We start from the raw sequence: 13,051 nt of genomic DNA on the forward strand, positions 1-13,051 counted from the left end.
CTTACTTTTTGGATCTTGCAGAACTTACACAAAACTTTTCTAACTTATCCTTTAGGTGGTTTGATACTACAAACACAAAATTGTACCGTCCTTCTTGTTTTAACTAAATAAATGCGCCATCTTTCATTAAAAAAAAAAAAAAAATCAAAATTTTATTTTTTCTCCCTACCTTTAGAGGTGGTGGTGGTTGAAATTGTTTTGGAGGTGATGTTTTCTTTTTAACATAAAATTATTAATTTACCCGTTAAAATAACCCTGTGTTCATTCAAGAGTAACCCCCATTCTTGTTTTGGGAATAGAACATTTAGATAGGTAATTAAGATGTCTTGTTGGATGGACTTGGTTGGTGTATGTGTAATGGTCTCTCTATTAATCCTTGGAGTGATAAGTGGATACCTAGTGCCGAAGGTATGAAGTGAGCAGTTTCGAGACTTATAAATCCGGATCTCACTATTGTTGCAGATTTTGTTGATGAGGAGAATATGGTGTAGCGAAGAGACTTACTGGACCTTTATTTTTATCCAAATGATGTGGCAAGAATTAAGGAGATTTACCTTCGTTTGTGTCCTGCAGAGGATAAACTTGTTTGGACTCCTCATAACAGTGTTTACTAGATGAAAAGTGCTTATTTTTTGTTAACCAATATTAAAGCACAAGCAGAGTTCCAAAAGGCCACAACTTCCACCACTGTGTTTAATAGAAGGGTACCAAATTGTGTTTGGATGTGTACCTGGTCTTGTAGGACACTACCAAAGATCAAACGGTTTCTGTGGAGATCCTGTGCATCCGGTCTTGCTTCTGGGGATGCGTTGAATCATCGTCATCAGATCCTGAATGCAGTCGATGTGGGTTACCTGAGACTATCTCCCATATACTTCTTGAATGTGATTTTGCAAAGGTTGTGTGGTTTGGAATATCATGTTTCTTCAACAACGACTCCACATATTACCTCCTTTATTTTAGAGTGGAGTTCTTTTACAAATGCTAAGGATCAAAGCAGACGTTTAGCCTCTCTTGCATCTTTCATCTTATGGCATCTTTGGATTGCAAGATGTGATATGGTATTTGGAAGGCGTCTTGACGATCATTCGTTGATGCTCTATAAAAGTATTTGATGAATATTAGAGTACTCTCTCGGTATCTAATGTTGAGATTCAAGTTCTATTTGAAAAGGCTTTTTGTTTGGAATGCTCGTCCAGTTGATGTGGTGAAGGTGAACTGTGATGCTTTTTTATAGGAAAAGGATTTTGAAGAGGATCAAAGAAGATAAGATAAGATCGAGGATGGAGAGGTAGAGAGAGACGAGAAAAGCAAAATGCCTAAATATTTCCAAGGGCAAGAGTTCTCTACTTGGTCCCTTCTACCCAGGGGTAGAGGCGTCATCTCCCGGAGTCCTGGTGTCTTGCCGAGCTATCGGGCAGGACCGTGCTACCCAGACACAGCGAGGCGTGTAATGATCGCCTTATCCCTGCCCAAGTGCCTTGCCTGAGAAGGAGTAAGGCGGTCATTGCGTGCCTCACCATGTTTGGGCAGCACGGTCTTGCTGGGCAGCTCAACAGTACAGGACACCGGGAGATGACGCGACCAACTATAGATCTCTTGCCCTTGAAAATATTTAGACATTTTTATCCACGAAAATGAAAATTCTCAGCTATCCTTCTCACAGAACTGAAAAATCTCTGCTGTTTTTCTCGTCTCTCTCTACCTCTCCATCCTCGCTCTTATCTATCTTCTTCGATCTTCTTTAATGGCGTCCACCAGCACTTTAACTGCTCAGATTTCGAAGTTGCACAGTATCAATGACCGGAAAGCCCCATTAGCTTATCCTCTATCTCCTTCTGTAAGTCTTCTTCTCCTGTTCTCATCTGCTTTAAGTTCTAGCTGATTTTCTTTGTACCATTTAGCTATTAGATTTCATCTTTAATTAGCGAATGCGGGTATTCAAATAGGGTTAGGCGGATTGACAAATGAAAATCTAATCTGACTTTGAAATACCCATGCTTCCTTATTGCAGCATATCCTCTTAGGGGGAAAACATGTTCATTTGGTTAAAACCTTAAACAAGACCATGGGCGGTGAAATCTTACCAGAAAATATCAGTATCTGGAATCTCCATGAACCATGTAATGAACCTTGAACTTCCATGGAGTGTGAACCGTGAAATCGTCCGTCTTCTCCCTTTCTGCTTACCTTTTCTGGCAACCTGAAACCTTAATCTGTAAAACCTTGAACTTGAACCTAAAGTCTAAACCTCGCCTTCAAATAGATTAACCCTATGTGTGATTAGAGAAATTAAAACAATAAAAATGCCATTGGAGAAACGCAGCTGGAAAGTTGCTGTCTACTGCGGGGAACTTGAACCTAAAATATTTCCAACCCTGATGTTGCCATCACCGTTCGTTATTGGTCTTGCCATCGTTAGTTGAGATCGATTTCGACATAGCTGTTTGCCTTTAAGTTGCAGAGATGAATTCTGATGGCTCTTGTGAGGGAGAGAAAATAATAAAATTGGAGTTACAACTCTACCTCTGTCACTTAAAACAGTTATGGTGAGAATAGGAGGGTAGAAAAGTCAGGTTATGAATGATATAACCCCCCCTTGAGGTGTCAGTATGATTTTTCCTTTTAAACATTTCATGTTAAAATATGCATTAGGTTTGCATGGATGAAATTTGTTATTAAAATTTGATTTTTTGGATGTTTCATATGAAATGATATGCTCAGTTTGCTTCTGCTGATTCATAAGGAAAGTCTTTCTTTCTTTTTCTTTTTATTTAGTTTAGAACTTTGGACCGTTTTGATATGATAATTTAGAGCATCTTGGATTGTCTAGCATTTCTACCTCAAGTACCTGGAGCTTGATTTTAGTGAGCGTAGGAGCTTGTCTAGGATATAGTTTCATGCTCTTGATTCTTGAATCAGCAGAGGCTTTTCTTCTCTGTGGCTTTCAAATCCATAATGATCAATTTATTCAGGCAGTTAATGAGTTTTATTTGACATGAATTGAATTTGTATATTCTGGCAAACTTAGTGTGGGTGGTCCTTGGTACTCTTTTGATGACCTATAAATTGACAGGCAGTTCGAATAATATTTTCATGACACTTTCCTTGAAAGAAAGTTTGAACGACTAAGGTCGTCTGTTGGATGGTTTAATTCCTTAACTCGGTATGTGATACTGGTAAAAGGGACTACCAGCTTAGGCTCAGAAAAGCTGAAGCTACGGAAGTATTTCATCATGAATTGGTGGTGTCAGTTATTGTAGGAGGATATACATTCTAGGCTACTATCTAGTATTCCTTGTTCAAAACTCAGAAACTGATTTCTTGTCTTGTCCCATTTTCAGGACAATTTAGCTTGGTTAGTTCATTATGATTTCCTTGGATTTGCAATTGAGCTCTAATAGCTGTGGGAGAGAGTTGTTATGATGGTTATTGCCTTGGCTTCATATTCAAAGAATAGGTTGATGCAGATTGGAGGAGGTACATACACAAATACCAGCAGAGGAACCAGTGCAAGGACAAACAAGGGCCTGCGGTTCCGTTTTGAACCAGTTCTGGGTTAGACCAAGCTTATAGCTTGGGTGTTTTCTTCTCACCCAAAACCAGAATCGTGGGGGTCTGATAGAGAGTTTTAAATATTATTATTTTCTTTAATTAATGTAGGTAGTTGGGTTGGATTATAATTTATAAGTCCCTCTTTAAATTCCTTGTCTTATCTTGAAGTTCCTTGCCTTAAAAGTTTTCTATTTGAAGTAGAACACTCCAAATAGCCCATAGTTAGGAGTTTTAATTTTCCTGGTTTTCTAAGTTTCCGAATTAGAGTTTGAGAATTAGTACTCAACTCTATATATTGATGTAAAGGGTTAAACTCTACCCCACGATTTTTATGATGAATAATAGAGCTTGGGTTTTCTCCCTCTATGTTTTGTGAGATTCAGAATAGTACTTTGAGATGCAGTGCAATCTTTAGTGAGATGCTAAGGTCAAGGCTGATGGGATTTCAATCAAGTTCTATGTGAGAAGCTTGGTCCATATCATTCTACCTTTTCATTCTTCTTCCTCTTGTCCACCATCAAATCAGGTCAGTACTTTCTGTTTTTCTGTTCTATTCTTGTGCATATCATACTTGCTGGAATTTCAATTTCTCTTTTGTCCAAGTCTGAGATTCAAATCAGACTTCAGATTTAGCAATTGGATTATATACTGAACATACCCAGTTTCAAAATTTGATCTTGTTGCTGTTTTCGGAGAGTCCTACTTCGAGTGGGATTCTTGGTTCTACCCTATTTAAGATCAGATTTAATTTTCTGTTTTGGAATAACATCCTAATACCATTGCCGAATTCTGATACTGTTTTGAGGCTTTTGATCATTGAATTCTGCCATCGGTATTCAATTCTGGAGTTTTGTTCCAAGTATCATATTTCTAGTAGGATACCATCATAACTTCTTGTTAGACGCTTGGATCTGGACCATACTTTAAGGCTTTATTCCTTTTCCTAATTCTGACCTTCGATCAGAATATAAGACTCATCTGAGCTTTTGATTACAGTCTATTGAAAATCTTTCAATTCTGGCCATTACTTATTCAATGTGATTCTGGTTTGTAAACTTAGTTTCTGAACTTAACCTCGTAGGCTTCTAGAAACCCATCATAGGTTCTCCAAAATCTGAAAGGAGAATATTCAACGGAATTGGCAACTTATTTGGGTCAACCTTTGTTTGAGCAGGTGTAGGAAGCTCGTGGTTCTTAGTATCGCTATTAGAGAAGCCTTTGTTTTGTAGTTTGATGGGGGGGGGGGTTCTAAACTTATAACAATATAGAGAATTAGAGTTTATGAGCATTGTTCTAAATCTTGGTTTCGCAAGAAACCGAGATGAAACCTGAGTGCGATACAACTTTGTACCTGATTTTGAGAAGTTTCAACTTAATTTCGGATATTTCACAATTTTTTAGGTACATCATATATCTAGTATTTGAATGGTAGAGTTGCATTGATGCGTACAACTGCATCAGTTAAACTGGAAAATTCAAGACAAATTGATTAGAAGAAGATAGATTCTATGGGAATCAAACTGGTGGAGCTCTAGGAATCGTATCAACGGTGCATTGGAAGCTGCTTACTTTCAAGGGTCTTGAATGTAGCTCCAAACTAGCTAACAATCATTAGAATAAACCTCATTTATTTGAGAGAGAAAAAAAATCAATCACTAGGCTTTTATACGGTCTCCCATCTTTGGGCCGATTATGACAGATAAACCTATGACAACTGGAAACTGCTTTAAGAAATTTGATCAAAACTAAATTCCAACACCAAACAGAAGTTATAGAGCAAGATATAGAGAACCCATTGATGCAGTACAAGACTAGTGTAGATTGTAGAAGGAAGAATGCCCAGCCCAACTAGGCCCATATTAGCGCCCCCATGGTTAAGGTAAAAGCAGGTCCATATTGGGCCAATATTCTGGTCCCATATCCTGGCCCATGACCTGCAGTTTCTAGAAGATTGTGTGGACCCCATATTGTTCTTTGCATGGAGCATGGTTGCTGCTTTGCATGGAGAGGATATCTAGAAAATTTTTGGAGAGTGCACATGGATTGTGTTGGCTCCCAAATACCCCTTTGCATGGAAAGATATCTAGCCTGTCTTGAAGATTGCTTGCTGGAATATTCTTAGTATATTGTGTCTTTCTTAGTTTCTATTTTGTACAAGTACTTGGTTACTAAGTCTCTAGTTGGTAGGCAGTTTCTATTTTGAGTTTTCCTTTTTAGTCACTACCCCTTTCTGTTTTTGTTATTAGAAAGATGCTATTCTGTCCAGCTCTCCTACGCATGGAGAGTTCTCTCTTTTTTACTAGCTTTATGCTATCTTTTATAAATACAAGGAGCAGCCTTCCAACAATTTTGGCGATTGAAGAAACTGTTATCTATGTGAGATGCATGCTACTATAGTGAATCAGCAGCAACCCTAGGAGGTGAAGTCTAGGTTGTGTAGAAACATGCTGGACAGGGTGTTTTAACATCTGCAGGTTCTCTCACTACCATGGACATACTGGAGGCCGAACTGTTTGAAATTCTGCAGGGGTGGAAACATGCTGCAGAAGCCAAGATCCAAATAAAAGTCATCTGGTGCAGCAATAGAACTCTAGGCACTTTTCTACAGCCTTTTGATCATATGTGCATCCCATGGAACCTAATCCGGACTTATTTTGAGTTAGCTGATCTAAGTATCTAACTAACAACTTTACTAGTATTAGTTTTAATTGAAACAGTAATGATCGATATTATAGTGCTCTTAGGAATTTTGCTTCCACAGCCATTAAGGATAGCTGTATCTCCTATAAACACTTTTCTGATGTACAGACGTTCTCTTTAATTTAATCTATTTTCTTTTTCATAAAAAAAAAAAAAAGAAGCCTAGGTTGGGTATGCTGGTGATTCCATTCCCACTGGCCAAGTGGTGAAGCCTTGGTCATATTTTTTTTATTTCTTCTGTCATATGTTAAAATAAGTGTTAAGAGAATTCTGTTCTTAATACTGGTTTGTCCCTATATGCAATCCTATTGCGATTGATCTCTCATTGGCTTTACTGGTTAAAGATCGATTCTACATTACCCATGGAAGCTTAGATTAGGAGATTACTATGCATTTCTATTTTTTCTCTTTTCAATAAAATGTATTTTATCCCTCCGGGAAAAAAAAAAAAAAAGAGAAAAGGAGAAAATAACCCTTAGATGAGCAGATCAAGAAACACTTGACAAATTTTTAGCAGGTTACGTACATTCATTGGAGATCCAGAAAACACCCAATGAGCATCTTCAGCCTTTCATAATGTTTCGGCATGCACAAATCATTAGTGAGTTTCATTGGACCCACTTGATAATAATTTTCCTTTTCTAGACCTTGACATTTCCTGATTGCCTGCATTACCAATTGTAAAGAAGCCAAAACTTGAAGGAAAATCTTGAAGAACCTTAATTAGGATTTTGTTCAGCTAGTAAGATGGACTAATTGCATAGCTTGCTCTGGATTCAATTTGTAGCTTGTTAACCTGACCCACCTATTGGTTCAGTCTCTCCTGCTAACTGTCAATGTTTCTTTATATGTCAAAAGACTTCAAAGAATTTGAATCTTGCAAATATTGCTTCTTTTTATTATGGTACAGTACTCTAATCCAAGCCCAAGTAGACCTATCTCACATTAAGTATGTCAAAATTGGTTGGGCTTTGATTTAGCACCTTAGGTTAGGGTTATGGGATAATTGTTCCCTGCTTAGGATTGGACTTGGTTAGGCCCCAAGCCCCAACCAACATGCCCTGGTTGCACTCTTAGGTGGGACATAGGAGAGTAACAATCAACTGATATTTGGAGTAGATGAGCAACTAAGGTTGGGTAGGGCTGGACTGAAGTCAGTATGGCACGTGTGATCCACTTTTGATCCTGAACCAAGACAGAAATACCTGAAGGGAGGAATGCATGGAGTTCTGCCTTGTAACTCTCGATCAAAAGGTTTGGTTAAAGTATTCTTTTCCAATGTTTGTTCTCTTTTCGTCTATAGACTCAATTTTTCCTGGTTTGATAAGTTAGCTAAAGTTAGGAGGGAGAGGGCTGTTAAATTTATAAGATAACTTTCATGTCTGATGCATATGACGTAGGTATATATGTTCCATCATGGTAGTTGGGCTCAAAGAGTAAGAACCTTGTCCTAACCTCCTGTTGAAATGGTCCCTGCACATGCCCCTCAGCCCCCTCCCCCGGGAGCCAACAAAAAAATTGCTAACTTTGTTGTGATTCCCCACTCCACCACCACTTGCTGTGTGTGTGTGTGGGGGGGGGGGTTGTAAAAATGACTGATGAAGAAACTTGTAATATGAGGTATCGAATGAAATAGATTTCGAGTGTATGCTCTCTTTGGCATCCATCTTTTTTTCCCCTCATCATATCAAAGAAATGTATGACCCCATATCTCAAGAATGTGTGGCAACTAGTGGTTATGCTAGGGATGGCTTATTTCTTTCCTATTTTTTGTACAAGAGATATCTTGATGCATACGTTTCTACAAAGTGGTATTATATTGGATTATGATATGCTATTTTTAATCAAGTATGAATTTTTTTGTATAAATATTATTATTTTAAATATCCCTTGACATCCTTATAAATCAATCTGGCTAGGCACCCACCTCCAGTGACATCCACTTTTATGGTATCCTGTGTTCATCTTACATCTATTGCAAAAATTTTTAAAATCTTCAATGATTGAGATGGAGAATAAAGACAAAACATCCTTTTAGTAGTTAAGCTTTTCATGGGAAAATTAACCTTTCTGTCATGTTACTTGAATATAGGCAGGAATTCTAGGAAATATGCAAAATCTATATGAAACTGTTAAGACGGCACAGATGGTTGTCCAAGTTGAAGCAGTGCGTGTACAGAAAGAACTTGCTGCGTGTGTACTATTTCCAAACCCCATTTTCATTTTAATGCATTTGATATTGGTATACTGAATTTCTTAATTTGTTTTTTTGTGGCTTCTTTCTGTTTTGCAGAGCAGAGTTTGATGGTTACTGTGAAGGTCAACTAATTAAGGTATGCAATATTTTATCATGATTTAAAAATTGGTTCAAACTAAGTTAGGCTCAATTGGCTCATGAAACAATGCCAGTGTAAGTGTTAGGAGTTGAGATTGATCTTAATTTGCCCTATATCATCTCAGATTTGTAAATAGTTGTCACACTTCCTCTTCTTATATCCTAAATGAAAGGTGCTTCTTTTTCTTCTCTTATTAGTGAATTGGAAGGATGTAGTATCCAAAAGAGAAGAACATTGTCGTTTTTTCATTTTTGTCTGAATTCTAGGATTTTCATTAGTGCAGAACAAACTTAGTAACATCAGATTGAGACGTTTTATGGTATTTAATCATTTTAACATTAAAGAGAAGTATTTTAATGACACAAATGTGAGACATTTTGCATTTATTTTCATTTTCACTTTATTCCTTTTTAAGGGACTCTACTCTTATTTATAGTTGGAAGTTTCTCTAGGTTACACTTTCTGGAAACCAGCAACCTTTACGCATTGAGATTACTGAGGCTGCAATGGAGCTAGGACCAGAAGTAAGTGAATATTTGTTTTGTTAAGCTGGTTATGCATTTCTTTGTCTCAATCTTTTAAAAAATTTATAATCGTTCTGCCTTTCCTGAGGTTTCTTATGCATTTCTGAATAATCATCATAACCATATCAACAATTGGACTCTGTGGTGATCCATTGTGCAATCCACATCGAAAAAATATAAACTCAAAATATATGAAATGACGAGGACTGTACTTTGAAAGTTACATTGGCACAAAGTTTTTAAAGCTGCAAAGTCCTGTACTTTTACACATCTTGTCTGCCATTTGTTTCTTTTAAATTGATGAAGGATGAAATTTTCACCTTCCTGTGGCTCATGCTTTTATAACTGTACAATTTAACTCACTTGGGGCTGCTTGATCATGTCTTTGGTTCAGATACTTGGGCTTTGGAATGCCACTTCTGGCCTAATGGTTTAATATTATGTATCTGCTTCATGCATTCTGTTCACAATGGCAAGTGTAATAGAACAATCCTAGATAATATAGATTCTGCTTAGGTCCATTTGTTTAATTTTGATGGTAGGATTCAATCAGGATCCTGGTTGGAAGTGAAGTGAAATTAAAATCGCCCCCTCCACCAAAAAAGGAAACTTTTGTAATCATTACCAACAATAATTCTATAACTGAATAAAGTAAATAAATTTTGTTTTACTTTTCAACCAAATTCATTGAATTTGAATAGGAGAATAACAATGCCATGAAAAGTTTAATTACCATATTTGGTAAGATTTTAAGTTAAATGCACTGTCATGACTCATGATTATAAAAGTTCCCATTATCTTTTTCTAAATTAACTTCTCTTTTCTCTTCGTTTCCCTCTTGGAATTATGGAACTTCATCTGACATTCTGGAATAAAAAAAGTGAATATACAATACATACTATTGATATTTGTCCTTGCAACAATAATTATGGAGGATATTAATGATTGGCATAAGGTTTTATGTATGGCCGTGTACGTACACAGTCATGCCTTCATTAGTTGGATGGGGGAGAGAGGGGGATGTGTAATTACACTTCTGCCCCTCCCCATCCAACGGTTTAAAGGCACAACCGTGTACGTACACGGCTGTGGATAAAAACTGGGTCCTTAATGATTTAACCAAATAATTGACAAATTCTGCAGAGATGTAGAGATCATAGGACATGGAGCCTGATATGAAGGTCTATTTCAGTCATGAAATAGTTTTTCTGATTGACATTGTTTATTTCTTTAACTAAATAAAGTATGAAGTACATGAAAGATAAAATAAAAATACATAAAAACCTGGTATTTATAATATTCAGAAAATCTTGTTTCTATGAAGTAATCAAAATAATGATTCCTGTTAGATTTTGGCCAGTATTTCAAAATCTCGGAAACTTATATTTTTTAAGCTCCTGCTTTATTTCCAGCCAAGTTCCAATGCCTTGGCCAACTACCCCTGCTTGCAATCCTAATCAGATTCATTCCCCTTGAAATTTCATAACTGGTTCTTCAGCTAGTTTCAGATTCTTATGTATTTGTTTCTGATAAATATCATTCATACTATCTAAAGTCTGATGAAAATCAACCTTTAAATAAAAACAGAATAGCATTTGTCCACAGACCACGGCTTTATCTTATGCTGTTAATGTAGAGAAGTAAAGATGCCAAGAAGAAAACTCATAAATTTTAATATTGCTGTAATTTTTTTCTGGGATGAATTTCTTTATCCTGCCCTTGATTCTCAGTTATATAGCTTAAACTGTGAATTTAGATCAAACGAAATTATTTTACTGGTAACATTCATCCTAATTGTTCATGCAGAAGCTTTCGCTCTTAGTTACGGAGGCATACAAGGATGCACACCAGAAGAGTGTTCTGGTGAGGCGCCATCTGCTCAAGATGACCTCTCTCTCTCTCTCTCTCTATTTATGTCTATGTGTGAACATTAAGATGGGCTTGTTTATTGTAGGCTATGAAGGACAGGATGAGTAATCTTGCACAGAGTTTAGGAATGCCTCAAGGCCTCAGTGAGGGATTGAAGTGAAGATCGTATTCCATGATGCTGGTGAGAGCAAGCTTCAATTTTGTATACTAGTTCTGCTGAGGTGGTCATTTACAATGTATCCATGCCATCAGAATCTCGTCAAAATTTACTCAAGGTTATTGGAATGGTAGTAGAATGAGAGCCTGTAATCTTGTCCTTGTTACTTTAATAACCAAGGCTATCTATTCCTTGAGCAACCTGTTGCTAATATCTAGATTACATGATACAGATTTCCATGTTCCTGTCAACTCATAACTTTTGGCTTAAAATTAAAAGGCTAAGGCATTTAAGATACATGTAATCCAGCTACTCATGGGGGATCACGAGAGGATTAAGATATGTGCTAGACCAAATTTATGACCACATTTGCCTGAGGCAGCCTCCTTATTGTCACCAATAAAGGTATTCAAAGGGAGCCTGTGGTCTTCTATTTGACTGTTATTTTAGTTTCTCGACCATCATTTCAGTGCAGGGTGTAGAAATGCCATTGGGTTCAATCCTTCAGTTAGTGATCCCATTGCAGAACAATGACCTACGACAACGATTCGAGCAGAACTGTTGTTGTAAAATGCATTTTTTTTTTAAAAAGGGTGAAGTTTCAAAATACATCCTCCTTTTGAAAATTAGTTTTGTGTTTTCCCTGCCACAAGGTTTGAACTTTTGATTTCTTGGAAGTGGGTATTTGTGAAGCACTTTTTGTGAAGGAACTTTCGTCCCACATTGGAAGTGGATTAGAAAGAAGAAAGGAATTACAATGGTAGGATTCCTTGAAGATAGGTATCTCTCCTCCCACATTTCTGGGGTTGGTCTGAGGTGCTTTCCACATGCTCATGCACAAGGTTCAAAATCCAAATTCGATCAGATCGGTTGCATCTCGGGATTGGCCTTGGTTGATACCGATCCGATCCGAGATTATGAACCATGCCCGTGCATGAACCGAGCCTATCCGAGTCAAGTCAGAGTGGGGCGTGTCGTGTTCCGTCAGGGACTGTTCCAACCTATAATACTCTTTGTCTAGTGTTGAGGTGGCCTTGCTGGTGTCGAATGTATGTCGTCTGATGCATTGCCAATCCCGGCCTTCTATTGTGGGTGCCAAGACTTTTCAGGAGCTCTCATCGGCCTTCTTTGTTATCTGTCTGACTAACTTCATTCGATGCCATCCAACACTTATTGAGTCCTGATAATGGCTAGCTGCAATAGAAACACATCTTTTGGGAAAAGTCCTTCCAAGGGGTTCATCTCTTCTATAAATAGAGAACGTCGTTGGCTCCTAAGGGATTATTCTAAGAGCCTTTCCTTCTTTGTCACGCTCTCCTCTTGTGTGTTTGCTCATCTATAGAACACACATCTAGTTTTCCTGTTTGTTGTTCATATCTTCAAAGTTTCGTCATTGAGTCTGAGCACAACTTTGTAGAACTCGAGGGAATGCAATAGGAGAGTGAATTGCTACTCACGGTCTTGGATACCAATTTACACATCTCCCAGGTGCACCATTGGGGGTGCCTATGGTCTTTAGGATAATGTCAAGTGATGTGACTCAACCCATATTCACCATATTTGCAGCACCATACAGTTCATGACTACAACACATTCAAGGAAAGCTTTGGAGTGGTTACTTGGATACATTACATATAAGTTACTGGGAGAAGGCCATGAAACTCTAGACCTAATCATGAAGCCAGTACTCTGTTTTCTTTATTTCCTATTCCTTTGCCTCCTCTTTTACTTCGAGGTGGGGAAAATTGGGAGTTGATTGGCTTTTGCGGTCCAGCTCAAAGAGCAGTTTCTTGTGGCAGAGGGTGTCAGGGGATGGAGCCACATGAGCGGTTGGAGTTGGGGTGGAATAGATTGGGATCTATGAGTAGGTATAGCTCAGGTGGGAGGTAACTTGCAATGTCTGCATGGTT

At 37.7% G+C, this 13,051-nt stretch overlaps 1 protein-coding gene across 1 annotated transcript; it reads left to right on the top strand.

Annotated features, from left to right (window-relative positions):
- Nucleotides 1-1,679: 1,679 nt before the first annotated feature.
- Nucleotides 1,680-11,370, top strand: LOC122657061 (nucleoid-associated protein At2g24020, chloroplastic-like). The gene is made up of 6 exons (XM_043851821.1): nucleotides 1,680-1,840; nucleotides 8,348-8,448; nucleotides 8,549-8,588; nucleotides 9,044-9,115; nucleotides 10,922-10,978; nucleotides 11,070-11,370. The coding sequence occupies exons 1-6, from the start codon at nucleotides 1,748-1,750 to the stop codon at nucleotides 11,142-11,144; spliced, it is 438 nt and encodes a 145-aa protein (XP_043707756.1). The 5' UTR covers nucleotides 1,680-1,747; the 3' UTR covers nucleotides 11,145-11,370.
- The last annotated feature ends 1,681 nt before the right edge of the window (nucleotides 11,371-13,051 follow it).

This window comes from Telopea speciosissima, chromosome 3 (genome assembly GCF_018873765.1).
Source record: "Telopea speciosissima isolate NSW1024214 ecotype Mountain lineage chromosome 3, Tspe_v1, whole genome shotgun sequence".
Lineage (NCBI taxonomy): Eukaryota > Viridiplantae > Streptophyta > Magnoliopsida > Proteales > Proteaceae > Telopea > Telopea speciosissima.

What these genes read in the sequence shown, in the direction of transcription:
- LOC122657061 (XM_043851821.1), top strand. Translation starts at nt 1,748, where the DNA reads ATGGCGTCCACCAGCACTTTAACTGCTCAGATTTCGAAGTTGCACAGT. An exon ending in GTACAGAAAGAACTTGCTGC is followed by an intron (nt 8,449 to 8,548) that starts GTGTGTACTATT and finishes TCTGTTTTGCAG; the next exon opens with AGCAGAGTTTGATGGTTACT. An exon ending in CACACCAGAAGAGTGTTCTG is followed by an intron (nt 10,979 to 11,069) that starts GTGAGGCGCCAT and finishes TGTTTATTGTAG; the next exon opens with GCTATGAAGGACAGGATGAG.